Source organism: Mauremys mutica, chromosome 18 (genome assembly GCF_020497125.1).
Source record: "Mauremys mutica isolate MM-2020 ecotype Southern chromosome 18, ASM2049712v1, whole genome shotgun sequence".
In the NCBI taxonomy this organism is placed as follows: Eukaryota; Metazoa; Chordata; order Testudines; family Geoemydidae; genus Mauremys; species Mauremys mutica.
Window position 1 is genome coordinate 19,054,874 of NC_059089.1, and position 16,129 is coordinate 19,071,002.

The window sequence follows — 16,129 nt, forward strand, 5'->3', positions numbered from 1 at the left end:
GTCTGGTACTAATACTACAGCTTTTTGCATCCCTGGGAAAGGAGAAAGACTGAGGCTGATAAATGAAATCTTCAGGAACAGAGCACTTGTCCAGCCAGATTTCTGGCTATTAAATAGAATTTAACTACAGCATGCATGACTGCACACTTCAGCGTCTCCATGCACTGTCTGCAACATCATCCCTCATGTTATTACAACATGAGAACCAGGGAGCCAAATGATTCTGCAAACTTATGGATGTCGGAAAATAGACCATCCATGGCTGGAGTATCTCTTTAAGTTAGTTCATAATCTGTTTTGCTGGCAGAGGGCTGAGATGACAAGATCTCTCTCTGTTGGAAGACATGACAGACGTTCTAACTGTTTCTCTTCCTGAGTTATACAGCTACTCCCCTAGCTCCAAGGGGCAGTACTCTTGTTGTGTCTTGTACAGATTCCCCCTGCTTGGCTTCCTATAATACTATGTGCAAATCCTCCAAAGACACCTCTACTCCAGTGTCTGAGCACCATGGAGTAGTCTGTATTTTCATCAGACACTAAGCTTAGTATGAGAGTTGTTGTGTTGCTTCCTTCATTGCAATGATTAAAACTCTTAAAGCAACTGTCAACTTCCTTGAGACAGAGACAAAAGTTACTGTGTGTGTGTGTTGTATCATTGCCTCTTTGTTTATTTAGAATGAGGATTTCAAAATAATGCAGAACCTGGAAGGGATATAAACCCTCCTGCTTCTGGGCATGAGCTAATTTCTAACTAACAAGGTCAGGAAGAAACTTCCTTTGGGTAGGTAATTCTGTAACTGCCTAATACAGGACTTCTTGCACCTTTCCTCAGAAGTAGCTGGGACTGGACACTGTCAGACAGGAGACAGGATTGGGCTGATTGTCTGATCCAGCACAGCTGCTCCTACGTAGAGACTGCATCAAGCACTGTGGGTTTGTTAAATCACCCTGCGCAGCCTGGATTTTCCTTGTTAGGTGGGATTTTGTTTCTCATGAGACTGTCTATTTTAATGGGCTAAAAATCTTGACACTATCAAGTTTGCTGAAGGCAGAACATGAAACATGTGGCTTGTTTGGCAGTGGGTAGGACTAAAGTAGCACTGCTCAGGTATTGCTATTTTGTGGGGCAGGGGGAGCTGCAAGTTCAGGTCAGGCCCACCTCTCACCACCATCTCTGCTTTCCTTCCCAGTGGTGCTGCTGTGCGAAGTGGAGTCTTTGGGGTGGCCGTCTTTGATGGCAGGAGATTCCTAGAAGAGAAAGAAGCTTTTGATCATTACATGGGGTCCTGCAATCACTGGTCATCCCACACTCACAACCTTGCTGCCTCTAAAGGCCCTGTACTGTAAATTCCTATGGAGGGATTAAAGACTGATGCAAATTAATGCCAAATGCCAGGAAAACACAGATGTTAATTAGACAGGAAATTTGGGAGCATCTCTGGAGACTTTAATGTAATTATTTTGGTTTGCTTTTAAGGTTGTGAAATTATGCTGATAGTTACAAAACACAAGTCAGCTGTTGATCTGGATCTTAACCTTCCCCCCCCAGACTTTTTCATCAGCCCTTGCAGTTGACATGTATTTCACTTCTGCTGAATTAAATGCACTCTGCAAGACAGCTCTAAACTTTTCACTGCAACTCCTCTTCTAATTCTTTCCTAGTTACAGCCCCCCAAAATCCCACTTGTCATAGTGTGCGGATGTAAACTACCCTCCCTTCCTCATCTCTCCCATCAGATGAGGTTATGCAATGATGATCAACTGTTGTGGAAATGATGCTAATGCATTTAAAAAAAAAAAGCAATCTGAACATAAGGCATATAATAGCAGGTATACAGTTCAAAGCAAATAAGGATACATCTTAAATTAGCCATTTATTAAGGAGGAAAATAGCTATGAAAGGTAAATGGGATTATTAAGTTTACAGTGCTGTAGTTGAGAGCTATTTAGCACTATGCTGAGTGATCCTTGGAGGTTCAACATATCAACCTGAGAGGATTCAAACCACCTTTCTAAAAATCAGAATCACCCTAGAAATTTTACTGTCAAGCCTGGGATTTTTATGTATCTGCAAAGTTGTGCTAAATTACGTATAGAGAGAAATGTTATAAAGTCTTATTTCACTGTTAAGAACTAGCTGGATGAGATGAATGAGGAGGGGGAATTGCCTGATTGTCAGAGGTGTAGATAGAAGGGAAGTGGTAGGAGCCTCATTACTTGCGATGTTTAAAACTAGACAGGAATAAGCGCTAGATCGTATATTCCAGGGAACAATCCCACTTGGGCAGAGGAGTCGACAAGACAGAACTTCACAGATCTTTTCCTTCGCTATTTTCTACAATATAACAGGAAGATGATCAGTGGTACTGGAACACTTTTTATAGTGGGGGTGCTGCATCCCCCCTTACCCCTGTCCATGCCCCCTAGAGCTGACTCCGGGAATGGGAGGACGTGGACAAGGGTAAGGGGGCTGAGGCTGGCAGCCAGGACCCTGGACATGGGGCCGGCAACTGGGACCCCAGGCACAGGGCCAGAAACGGATCCCCGTGTAAAACCTGAGGGTTCTGCAGCACTCCACACACCCCTAGTTCCCACGCCTATGAAGATGATACCCTCTGTGATGTGATTTTGCCCTGTCTCTTGTAGGAAACAGCTAAGATGAGCCCTGTGCAGAGGAGGAGGAAAGGGTTAATAGACTATATCAATCACTTACTTTGTGTCCCAACGGTGATGAAAAAGGATGGCATTTTATAAACACAAAATTGATTTTAAAAAGCCAAAGCAGTTAAGAGTATTAGTAAAGAACTGGCAGTGCTGAAGATGCTGCACAAGTCAAGACTTGTACCTTTCAGGAAAAAAAAAACCCCAAAAACCCCACCCTCGTGCACACAGCCCTAAACAAACTGCAGAGCACGCTGAAGCAGCTTTAAAGGAAAAGCAACCACTATGTTCTTAAAAACGTTCACCCAAAATCTCTGAAGCCAAGCAAGCATCATCTGCTCTCCATCCAAACTGAGATTCCCCTCTAGAGAGAAAACCAAAACAGACAAGCAGAATGGCCCACCATCGAAGCATTGCATTCAGCAAAACACAGAAGCACCACAATATGCAGGAGAGACTTATAAAAAGCATGTTAAGCGCTGCATGAACTCAGCATGCACCAAGCAGCCCCTTCCAGTTTACTTACTCCTTCAGAGTGAGGGAGTTCCCCGTTGCTTTGGCCAGAGGAATACAGATTGACGTATTCACCCTCACCAGCCTCCTCACTGGCGTTTTCACTCTATGGGAGACAGGATGAAAGGAAATGTGTCACGGTGCCCCCGCGCCCAGCACTTAACCCTAACAACGTGTGCAAGTGAACATGCCTGGTCCATGCCCTGGCAAGAAACGATCTCTCCCCACCCACTGGCACTTGGGCTGGGAACCTTTCCTCTGGCGCCAATGGAAGACTGCCACAACTGTCTTCTGGCTCTGTACTTTCACTGAGATAATCGCTATTTCCCAATTCACAAGGACTATCCAGAAGGCCAAGAGGTATGGCAATCAGCAGCAGGCGAGCAGCATGGATTGGTATGTGAGAGCTACCACGGGGACGCCAACTGTTGGATTTCACAGTGTAGCCGAATGCAAATGCAGACTTCAAAGTTATAGTTTAAAACAAAAACACCACAATGGGACCTAGCTACATACTCTATGCCTGCCACAGTAATCATGGCTTATCTTGCAGTGTAGATAAGACCAGACTGCGTTCCCAAAGCATTCCATATAGCACAGGATTTTAGCATAGCTTGGAAATGTCATTGGAAACACAGCTCAGACCATACCTACGAATGCAAGACAAAACCACACTGGGGGTGGGGCAGGGGGGACGGACTGTGTTGTAGGAAGGTCCCACAACAAGGAAAATGCAACCGTGTAGTTAGGACTGAAGAATCTGAAAATCAGTTTCTCCTTTGCTTACTTGACAAGCCCTGCATTTAGGAACATGCTCCTCCTACAGTCAGAACCACCAAACAGGTTTCAGAGTGGTAGCCGTGTTAGTTTGTATCAGCAAAAACAACAAGGAGTACTTGTGGCACCTTAAAGACTAAGCCCACAAAAGCTTATGCCCAAATAAATGTGTTAGTCTCTAAGGTGCCACAAGCAGTCCTTGTTGTTTTGTCAAACCACTAAAGTGCCTGATCTCAGCTTTTCTGTGGGGAACAGAGACTCTTGAATTCTAGTCTTTACAGGCAAGTGAAAGAGGAACTGCTTAGTTTAAAAATGTAGCTGCCGCGCACAAGCCTCCACATCTGTTTTCTTAACAGATCTGGAAGCTTAAACTAGTGTTGCCCAAACTGATACTGTTCTCCAAACCTATCATCAGACCAATACCTCTGGCTGAGCCAACCAGTGCCTGATGCTGCCCATTCAACAGTGTGCACACTAATCAGCAATGGAGCTCAGGCTGTCTGCAGTCAGAAAGGGGTTTGGAGAAGCCCCCAAATCTGTTGCAGATCAGAGAGGACAGTAAGCAGTTATAAGGCACTGAGGCCCAGTCCAGAGGCTCATCATTAAGGCAGGAGTAGGGAGCCTAGAGTAGTGGTCACAAAAGCCCGAAGTTCTTGTAACCAGAGTGCGTATGAACCAGGGGCCAAGCACTACTGTCTTAAACAGATTTTTGTTAAAAAGCTCTGCCTCTCCCTCCTTTCTTCAAAGTCGCACCACGACACTCCTAGGCAGCTACAATGATTTCTTTACCTCTCTCTTTCACCACCAGTTTAATATTTAGGGAGAGTTTCCAACCTGCCTGTTTCTCTCACTACTTGTGACCTTCACTTTTATATTAAACGATCTCTCTGTCCACACACACAGAAACCGCTTTAGCTCACACCTGGGGTAAGTGAATATGTGTATTAAAACAAGTGATAGTTCTTTAAAAACACATCCTTGGGTTAAGGTGCATTATCTCTTTGGATATTCTCACCGAAGATGTCTGGAGAGAATCAGTGAAAGAGGTTTCAGAAGGAAGGCAGACAGGAGCATTCCCGTTAAAGCTGCTCTCCTGAGAAGAGGAGTTTGGCACATCCACAGTGCTTGGTGACTGGCTGGCTGTGGTTGGCACCGCTAGGTCAGAGCTCTGAGATTGATGGACAGGTGGAAAAGGCGGGGTGGAGGAGGAAGAGGAGGTAGAAGAAAGAAAAGGAGGAATGCAAGCTTGGTTGTGAGGCACAAAGTCCTGTGAGTAGGACCTAAACACAGATTTGTACTACAGGATGCAAAATGAACAACGCAAAAACAAGGAGGATGGGAAAAATAAAGAGACAGACAAAAGAAAAAGTAATTAGATTAATAGTAGTTTAGCAGTGACAGCACAAGGTATTTCTAACAAAGGAACCTCTTTGTTGAGAGGCAAAACTAAATGGAGACAGCATTATTTTATCATCTACATATAAGAGCTGGAATCACTAACTGGGACATCTGCCAGATTTTCTCTAGGTAAGGCATGTTCCTTTTAGATTAGCAGGCTGCTCATCTTACTGAAGACAGGCAAAGGGGACAAATGGAGGTCTTTGGTCATTGGTGGAAAGGGAGATTCTGGCTATTTTTGTACAAATAATGACAAAAGCTGCACTCTGCCAATCACGTGAGCCGGTGAAGACCCACACAGGCATACAGATACCATGATGATGGGAGAGGTATAAATACCTAGACAGAGAGAAGTATTCTGTGTGTATATTACTTTTTCAATGGGTTTCCATGGGACATATACTTAAGAGGCTGTTTGCCTCAACTATATAATTTAACAGCTATTGTGAAAATTCTGCTCCGTAGATCTAGAACCATGAAGAACACAGAGGAGAATGTCTAAATATTGTCTTCAAAGTTATGCTGAAAGATAGGTTAAATTACAATCACAGATGCCATTATTCCTTTCCACTTGAGAAGTGCTAATTGCCCTGAGGAGCAATGAACTCTACTTCAAAACCAACCTCTCATTCATAGGCTCTCAGAGAGTCTACTGGAGATGAGATGAAAGGAAATACACAGTCTATATGAAACTCTGTTGTGCCACACGTCCTTGCTTTCTAGGATGACCAGATGTCCCAATTTTATAGGAACAGTCCCAATATTTGGGGCTTTTTCCTATATAGGCTCCTATTATTCCCCACCCCAGTCCCGATTTTTCACACTTGCTGTCTGGTCACCCTATTGCTTTCAGACTCTGACCCAGACAGTATTGAATGGGAGTAAGGTGGAGGGAGTACACCATGCCAAGAGAGCTACAAGAAAACCCTCACATATCACTACCTTTGTTACTGGTGAGAAGCGCAGTCAGGATGACTCAAAAGCAGGAATTTAAATGATGAGGCAAATGAGGCTAAAACTGATGGTTACTGGTGTATTTTAAAATATGCACAGGAATGTAGCCAGGAAGCCTGAAGGAAGAATCAAGTCATCCAATAAGCTTGGGAGAAGCTGTTGTACATCTTGCTGATGATGGACTTGAATGCACTGCATAGGCAGAGCACTTTGCTATGATTTTCTAGAAATGCAGGTTGCTGAAACCATACTGGATAGAAATGCTGCTACATTACAAGAAAGGGGCAGGGGGGGAGTGATCTCTCAAAAATTTAAACCAAGCGTTTTCACTATCAGAATTTCAACAGCTCACCTCAGTGCTTAATAGATGAGGCATGAACAGATCATAAAAATGAAGTCCGTCATCTGAAGCGAAGTGACAGCATTGGATGCGTATGTTTCAGTCCTTAGCTTTATTTTTCATCTTGGAAATATTTAAATGTACAATGGCAGTAAAATCTAAACCAAGGCAGTAAAATCTAAACCAAGGAGAAATCAAGACATGCCTCAGGCCAGGGCCTGAGTATTAAAGTGTTACCACTACAAAGTGATAATGAAACAAAATGAAAAGGCCGTAGCTAGATTTTACCTTACGCCTGGAGTAGTTTCCCCTTCTTGTGTTGTGTGTGGAGCCTGAGCTAGTCTCTCTCTGTGTTTCCAGAGCCAAGACTGAATCGCAAGACAGGACACCACAGACAGGACTAGAGGGGGGTGCTTTGGAAACAGAGCTAAAAAGACTAGACCAAAAAAAATATAAAAAAGCAAATCTTTCCCACATGCATGTAGCTAAGAGGAGTCCAGCTCCAGGGCCTGCTATTCTCCCTTCCTGCCCATTTCTTTACAGATGAGCAGGGCTGGCTCTGAGGAGACTGTCAACTTTTGGTGTGGCCTTAGTAATGCTGACAGGTCTAATCTCTATATTTACTTTCAACTGTTTGCATAAAGGCTCCACTTTTATTCATTTTCCCTTGCCTGGCACAAAACGCTAAATCCCTAGGAAGACTTCAGGCTCATGACATCATTCTGGCTCAGCAGATTGATTCTGCCTGCCCTGTCTCTCCTGATATTTCATGATCTCACTGGCATTAGTATTCTGATAATGCCACATGCTCCAGGCTAGTCCTCAGTTAGGAAGGGGAGCAATGTGAATGGGGAACGTGGAGACTAGCTACCAAATACCCACAATAAAAGGCAGCTCAGCTGCACTTTTAACATTGTGGTCATAACAATGGAATTTCTCTGCTCCAATTAAAGCAAATCTTCATCCCAAACATGACCTGTGTCCCTATTAACCTATCTTTATCCTCCTAGGGAGTGTTCTGCAGGATGCACTTCCTGCTGCTACAGGGGACAAGAGACTTTATACACAATACAATATATATAACTTTGCACTTAGTACATTTCATCTGAGGATCTCAAAGAGCTTTGCAAAAGGCAGCTGTTCTCTCTCATTAAACAGACTGGGAAACTGAGCACAAAGAGGACCTAAATGGCTTGACCAAGCTCACAGAGAAAGTTAGCGGTAGGGTTGGGAATAGAAGCCAGGCCTCCTGACCTTCGATCGCTCTGCTCTAATTACTAGACAACGCTGAACTCAAAATCAGACTCATTTGTTTCTACAGCAGAGGGGGTTTATGAACTAGCATTTCACCTTTGGAGATGAGCTTCAGAGCTGATTTAGGTCGCAAGTGTAAGGAAATTGGTAGCATAAATCTAATCCATTTTGGCCAGAGCAAAACTTTCATAGTACAGTAAAAGCTGTTTTATCCAGCATGTTGGGGAAATGGGAGGCTGCTGGTAAGTGAAAAATGCCGGTTAACTAAGAGGAAGGGAGTATGGGTGCGGGAGGGGGCTTGGAGCAGCAGGTTGGGGCACAGGAGGGAGTGTGGGGTGCTGGATCCGGGGGCTGCTCACCTCGGGCGACTCCCTGCAAGCGGTGACCTCTCCCGGCTGCTCCTAGGCGGAGGTGCATCAGGCGGCTCTGTGTGCTGCCTCCACCCGCAGGTGCCACCCCCACAACTCCCATTGGCTGTGTTTCCCAGCCAATGGGAGCTGTGGAGCTAGCACTCAGGGCGGGGCGGGAGCAGCATGCAGACCCGCCTGCGGCACATCTGCCTAGGAACAGCCGGGACAGATTGCCACTTGTGCGGAGTCGCCTGAGGTGAGCAGCCCCCAGATCCAGCACCCCAAGTCCCCTCCCCTGCACCCAAACTCTCTCCCAGAGCCCACGCTCCACATCCCCTTCTGTGCCCCAAACCCCTGCCGTCCCCACGCCAACTGGACTATAAACCAGAATTTCAACAAAGATCAGAAATGCCGGTCTATAGAGCTTTCCGGTTGGTGAAGTGCCGGATAAAACAGCTTTTACTGTACTTGACAAAACTGGCAGGTTTAGCTCAGACCTGATCTAAGTCTACCACAGTGTTTCTCGACCTTTTTGATATGAGGGATCGGCTTGCTGCCTTCTTAAACAGTGTCAGGGAGCTCTCAGGGACCAGCGCTGGTCCACAGACTGGTCGTTGAGAACCACTGCTCTAGAGGATCAGTGGGTGATGATACAATGCGCTGCACTGAGGCAGGATGAACTGGTAGATGTTTCAGGTTGAGACTGAGGCATACCTCAAGGGCTTCTGAAGGAAGCTTGCACCAGTGTCTGTCTCAACTAGTTTTAAGACAGATATTAGTCTCAATTCAAAAGCACTTTAGTGCCTAAATATACCAAAACATTAGATTCAAAAAGTTGGGAGGGACATGGGTTAATTAATACAAAGTTCTGTACTTAATGGGTCTCTCTTCTCTGTCCTCAATAGTCCCTCAAAATGTAATCTCAAAATGGGGTTTTTAGAAGATGTTACTGTAAAACATGGTATCAAAGAAACACACAAAATCTATTATTACATGATGTTTACAGGATACAAACAAGAACTTAGCTTGCTGCTATGAAGGAAGCAGTGCAGGGGATGCTCTGTAGGCTGCCATTAATTAACCTCTCTACTCTTGCCTAACAATTTTGGGATATTGGATCTTTTACAAAACAAGCCAGCAAGGCCCCTCCTTTCTGCTACATTTCAGCCTGCCTGTGAGCAGCTCTGGAATTCAAACTATGCAGTCATGCTGGGACAAGAGCCAAGCATGAAGCATACTTTTAAAGGGGAAAACACCCAGTGTTTGAAATACTGTCCCATATGGTTCTCATTTCTGCTAATCTCCAGCCTAGCACACAGCTGCAGCATGGGCTGCTACAATGACTTCAACAGGGTCTGAGCAGAGGAGATTTCTCCTAGAAACACTGCTGCTCATTTAAAACCATATTGACTTGGAGTGAGGGGAGAGGAGAGTCCGTTCACTCAGTGGAATTGCAACAACAACAAAAATCACAGCTGAGAGTTTATCTTGGAAACTGGTTAGGGCTTGTTGTTCTTCCCATTTCTGAGAGACTTCTGCAGGGTCAGCAAGACTTTGGCTCTGGCTGCACGGGGACATATTCAAACTCCACAGCTTTGCTTGTTTGTAAGCTGAATACTTCCAAATTAACTTCAGGGAAGCCAGAAAGCATGCAGTGTGTAACCTGAGCCTTTGGGAAGAGCACTTAACTCTCCACAAACTCATGCCATGCAAATGCCAGGCTGCCCGAGGCCTGGTCTACACTAGGGGGCGGGGTCGATGTAATATACGCAACTTCAGCTATGTGAATAGCGTAGCTGAAGTCGAAGTATCTTATTTCGACTTACCTCCCATCCTCAGGCGTGGGATCGACGGCCGCGGCTCCCCCTGTCAACTCCGCTACCGCCGCTCGCTCTGGTGGAGTTCCGGAGTCGACAGGAGCACGTTCGGGGATCGATATATCGCGTCTAAATGAGACGCAATATAGCGATCCCCAATAAACCGATCGCTACCCTCCGATCCAGCGGGTAGTGTAGACATACCCTGAGACTAGTACTGCTCTAGCACAGCCTCCCAAGAGCTGCTGCCAACTACCAGCACTAGGAAAGTTAGCACCAGCGTGCAACTCTGCTGTTATTCCCTGAAATGAAGTTTCGGCCACAGGTTTATTTGCTTCTCTCCTCACTAGGCATGGATGGGTGGCTATAGATGGGTGGCTATAGAAAGCCAACACAAGTGAAGTTCTACATACATTCACATGTATATTCAGCAATTGTTTTGGGGAGGCAGTTAAATATTTCTGTGGTCCTCAATTAAATTAGGCCAGAGGAGACTATGATGTGTGCTGTGCATAACACAGGTATAAGGAATCCCTTCTCCCGCACCTGTCAGTGCATTCATGTATCATCTGCCATTCTGGAGGCACTACAAAGAGCACTGGGTTTGAGCCAGGAGTGGCCTTATCTCACAAGAACAGTAGGGAGCAAGCTTGCCCACACCTGAAAGCTTACCTGATACTAAAATCATTTCGACTCAGTGTCTTGTTCTCTGTGACAGGACTTCAGGAATTGCATCACTGAATATTTCCAACTGTTTGCATCGAGGACAACAGCTTTACGCCACTAATCTCCTCAGTGTCTCAGGATGTCCCAGCGGTCAGTGTTGCTATAAACATTACCTTGGATTAGCTGGCAGCAGATGAACCCACTATGCACTTACTGCAGATGTGATGTTGCGCTACTCCTATCGGGGAGGTGTGACTACACACAGCAGCCAGGACAGGGTGTTTACAGGTCGATGTTAATTGATTCTGAGACGTAGTCATCTACATCATAAATACAGAGCTGGACTCAATTAAACGGCTGACAGAGCATTTATAGCATCAGTAGTCACGCACACTGTTCACCTTCCCAGCAACAGCCTTGTTAATAACCAAGTTGAGTTCCCTTGTCGAGTTTATCCCGACTCCACTCTACACCCACCAGGTCAGCCAGAGCACGGTATATTTAAAATAAGAAGCTGTTACTGATCTTCTGATCCTCTCTGCTACTGCTAATTCCAGACTGCACAGACTACTAGCTAGAACTGGACCCCCAGCTTCCAACAGCAGCGTCTCATGTTTAAAGAATACTGGCATTATACAAGGCTGCTGTACCCTTGATTGTAAACGCTCAGAGAAATACTGGAAAGAACTTATCTCATGCTGCAATACTGGACCTCTAGTTACTCTTGCTAATGAGGAAGGAAATGCTCCGACAGTGAATGGCTTCAGACTCTGCCACAAGAAAGGCAGTGGCCCCTTCTGCTTGAACAACCTCTGTCCTGGCCATACGACTCAACTCACTCTTTTTAAACGCTGGGTAGTGTAGCAGATGAATGGTTCAAGTTTTCTATTCCCCTGTGTGGGTGGCCTCCAGGCTAAGTTGAGAGAGAACACACACAAGCAAAGCTCTACCTATCTAGCTGGGTTTCCAATATCTCCGCAAGGAAAACACTGGATAAATAAAAACGTTTATAGGCCCCACTGACAGTGCTACAATCCTGGCTTCTCTTTGTAAGCCACATCAGCAGTGCTATGGTGCTGGTTTCTCTCTGCAAACTCCATCAGCAGTGCTACGGTTCTGATTTCACTGTCTTTTGAAGCTATGAAAACACAATCTGATGCAGAGAGACAGCATTAATGACTGCACTGTAAATACCACCGCCAGACTCAGCACATAGCTCTTTAGAAGGCAGAGCTTGAGGCCTCTGCACAGGAGAGGAAGAAATAAAACTTCTAGAGTGGAATGGAGTTTATCTAGCAAAAGACGGCTGCACTTAGCTAGATCTGCTGAGCAAGAGGTATGGTTCCAATTTTATACACAAAACTAAGACGCTGGAGGAAGTGGTTTTCACAGGCAAGACACAGTGATGCCAGCATGTCACAGCACTATTAATACCACCAAGCAATCCTGCTGTGGGTAGTGGAAACAGATATAAAAGCAGAAGGAAAACAAAACAGGAAAAGCAAAACAATGCTGAGAGATTGACAGCTGATTATATGCATGCAAAGCTTTTTTCAAAGTAATGAGTCAAATCCCATTTAAGTCACAAGTGAATTGAACATGATCTAATTCTAATCCCCAACAGATAATTTTTTGCATCACTGAACCACCATATCACTCTACACAACTGGCAGCCTCTGCTCAGGACTTGAGTAGCAGAGAGTGTTGTAGGTCAGAACTGAGCTCTCTGAGCAGAAGCAATAGGAGGAGCAGGTGAGAGATGTACACTGCATATGCCGGACTCTAAACACTGATAACTGAGCATACAATAACACTAAATTTAAAAAAAAGAAAATTAGCTGTTGAGAATTTTCCATGATCTTGCTCAATTTACCAAAGAACTATTGTACACCTCCTTTTCTACCATCTCACAACAGAAAGCAGCCCAAAAACAAGAGATGGGATTCCTTAATAAGACATTAACCACATTATCTAGTTGAGACTGGTCCCAACAATGTGACTTGTAAACGTGACTCTCCAAAGTGTGGGTAAGACTGTGCAGCAATCCTTACGATTTCAACCCATATTACAAACACCACACCTCTGTGGCTGGAAGGCAGGGGCGGCTCCAGGCCCCAGCACGCCAAGCGCGTGCTTGGAGCGGCATGCCGCGGGGGGTGCTCTGCCGGTCGCCAGGAGGGCAGCAGGCAGGGTGCCTTTGGCGGCATGCCTGCGGAGGGTCCGCTGGTCCTGCGGCGGGTCCGCTGGTCCTGCGGCTTCGGTGGAGCCGCGGGACCATCGGACCCTCCGCAGGCACGCCTGCGGGAGGTCCACTGGAGCCGCGGGACCGGCAACCGGCAGAGCGCCCCTCGCGGCATGCCGCCATGCTTGGGGCGGCGAAATGTCTAGAGCCGCCCCTGGTGGAAGGTCAGACCTGAACCAGAATTGGTGGAAAACAGACTTGAACCACTCAAGATCTGCCTCTATCCAATAAGAGGCATTACCTCTGCCACAAGTTCCTGCAAAGAGGGGCAAAAGCAATGTTAGTGGTCGACAAAGGCAGATTTTAACCCAACCATGGAAAAATCAGGCCTTTGGAAAATTGTTTCCTATGGAATACATTACAAAGTGTAACAGAAAGGGAGAAAAACCCTCAAATTCACTGAGGCCCCACGGGCTGGAACTGAAAGGAATTCTTCTCTCCCCTAGCAATGCTTCAAAATGGGGAACCCCTGGCCAGTTCAAACATACAGCTTCGGTGCTGCTCAGGTAAAAGGGAACTAACTCTCACCCCAGTCACCACAAAACCTTCATTAGTCTGGCTGTAAAAGAAAAAGGCCCTACAAGCTGTAGCCTCCCCATGGTTCCCAGACAGCCAGAATACTGGTTACCAAAGGGCTCACAGGCTGATCTGCACGCCTCCAATACAAAACAAAATCCAAACTCTAACAGAAGTTAGGAGAGGTCCAGCAGCAGAAAAGGCAGCTCTTCCTACAAATACACAGACCACCACTTCCTGCAAGAGAAAGGTCAGCATTCTCACTGACTTATGGTCTTGGCCCTGCTCTGGGGACTGAGAAATAGACCACAGTAAAGGCTAGGCCTTAGCCTCTAGATGAAAAAGCAATGCAAAAAATGCCAGCGTCATCAGTCAGTCACAGTATGCTCCTCAAGGAAGTTCTCTCTCTCCACCAAACACCCAGGGCTCTACTGGAGAGGTACTCGTCAGTGGTCCAGGATGCCCCCTGCAAAAGTGTTGAGGCAGACACAAAGGTGTTGGGACAGAAAAAAATCCCCAGGCACAGAAGAGGTGGCTTCCCTTTCTTGTGAACAAAGCCCCAGCTCTAAATGGTACTGTTTTGGGAGGCTGCAGGCAAGCGAGCATTGGTACAATGAACAGGCATATCACGCAGCTGAGATGAAGCAGGAGAAGAGAACCAGAAGGCAACTGCTGTGAAACTTACTAAGGGGAAGGGCTAATGAAACCCCAACGGCTCTGTAGTGAGGAAGGGAAAAGGGAGACTACAGCATAGCATTCCTCACAACTACAACCAACCAACCTGACCCTGAAACAGCAGGGCATCCCAACCCTGCCTAAAGTGCTTACCTGAAGGGTCTGTGTTTGCAAGCCAACTTTCCTTACCATGGTGGGACCCCAAATCATGCAGCCCTGGTGAAAGTGGGAGGAGAACAGGAAAGGGGGGGAGCAGGAAAGACAGCCGCCACAGAGGAAAGAAGAAGAAAAAAGTTCCATGGTCTGCCCGACAGGTATAGTACCACTCTCTCCAACAGCAGCTAGGGCTGATCCTGACTAGGGTCAGAATAGAAGCTCAGACACAGACACATCAGTGGAAGCCTGTGGTTCAGATGTGACCCCTCCCTGTACAGCTGAGAAAGGGTTTCAGAAGCTTTGTCCATTTTCCCCTAATGCATTTCAGCATCTGCTCCATCTGCAATCAAATGCTAATATAGAACCAGGTCCAAGAGCAGGGAAGACAGCTGGCTAGATTCACTCTTCATGTGTGGCTCAGACACCTGCTTGGGTGTCCGTTGCTTTCTCCTCCTTTTCTGTTTATCAGATGAGAAACAGCCGTGAACAAAGAGGAGGGAGATTAGAGCTAGGGAGTCCAAGTGCACTCCTTGCTTCCAGGTTAAGGCGCCTTAGACACAGGAGGAAGTGGGTAGGTGCTGATGCCTTTATACTGGCCATGAATAAGGATTCTGCTCTGTCAAGACATTGTCTCTGTAGGTTTCAGGATGAAGCGAAGTCCCACAAGGGGGAATTATGCAGGCAAATTCCACAAATTCCTGAAGGAGACTCTACAGGGATCCACTTTTCTTTAGTAAGAGAGGATGAATTTAGACAGGGTTAGCAGTGAGACAGCACCGTCGGCGAAGAGACTGAAGCACTGCACAGGAACATTGTGTGAAGTCAAACCTTCACTTGCCTGAAGGCTTGAAATGTCTGACATCTGTTCTTCTGAACTCACGGGGAATCAGGCTGCTCACCCAAAGGAACTGAGTGAAAGAGAAACAGGGGCAGCAATGGCTCTCAGGCATACCCCATCTCTTGGCTTACACCACCACTGTCCTCACTTTCCTAAAGCAAAGATTCAATCTGGGTGTTAGGTCAGTTCATGGGCTCTTACGGTTCTTGTCTAGTCTCCTATTCTGGAATGACATTTTTGCCGTACAGTGTCCACTCTTCTTCAGTGCACTTGCACAATCATGTTGAAGGCAAACAGCCTTGTATGCCACATAGTTCATAAGGACAATACAAACAGAACCCACATCCGCATAATGCTACCAGGGCTGCAAGTCCTAAGAGCAGGCTTCCACTTGCACAGATGGGCATTGGTTTGTCTCTCCAAGATGGAATAAAAAGCCCAAAACCTATTATCCAAACTCTCTGAAAAGCACACTCATAGAAAAGCTCACAGTAAAAAATGCTCCCCTTATGAGATTAAGTGAGGAGGCTTAGGCCCAGACCGAAGCAGTGCAAGAGATTCAGCCATCCAGAATGGAAAAGAAGCACCATTAGAGGTGTTTGTACAGAGGGTAGCAGGGTTAGAACAAAGAATCGCTGGTTGAAGAGAAGTGGTGAGTGTGACTGGTTACAGAGCAGACAATGTGGATTTCAAATCGGGAACTACGTTAAGAGGAAAAGTCCGCTATTAACTAAAAAAAAAAAAAAAAAAGGATTTTCATAAAGAAAATGGCTGAAAGAGGTATTTTTAGACTGGGAAAAGGACTAATGGACAGGATTGCTATGCTGAGAGGAGTTGGTATAGTGATGCCAAGCCTTTATTTAGCAAGAGACCAAGCTATTCAAAGCCAGTTAGGCAGCACAGAAAAGCAATTCCTTCACATGGAGCTCCAAGGCCCATGAACTCAAGGTGTAGCTAACTCCTGGGATAGCA

General features: G+C 46.0%; 1 protein-coding gene across 3 annotated transcripts in view; it reads right to left on the minus strand.

Annotated features, from left to right (window-relative positions):
* Positions 1-16,129, minus strand: part of RAPGEF1 (Rap guanine nucleotide exchange factor 1) — a 127,411-nt gene that overhangs the window by 19,962 nt on the left and 91,320 nt on the right. For 2 of the 3 annotated variants that reach the window (XM_044992769.1, XM_044992770.1), the window contains exons 11-12: positions 3,188-3,280; positions 1,160-1,248 (exon numbers count right to left, since the gene is read on the minus strand). In XM_044992769.1, the coding sequence (XP_044848704.1) occupies positions 1,160-1,248; positions 3,188-3,280 (182 nt within the window). The remainder of the gene's footprint in view (positions 1-1,159; positions 1,249-3,187; positions 3,281-16,129) is intronic. The other variant, XM_044992771.1, reaches the window with a different exon arrangement.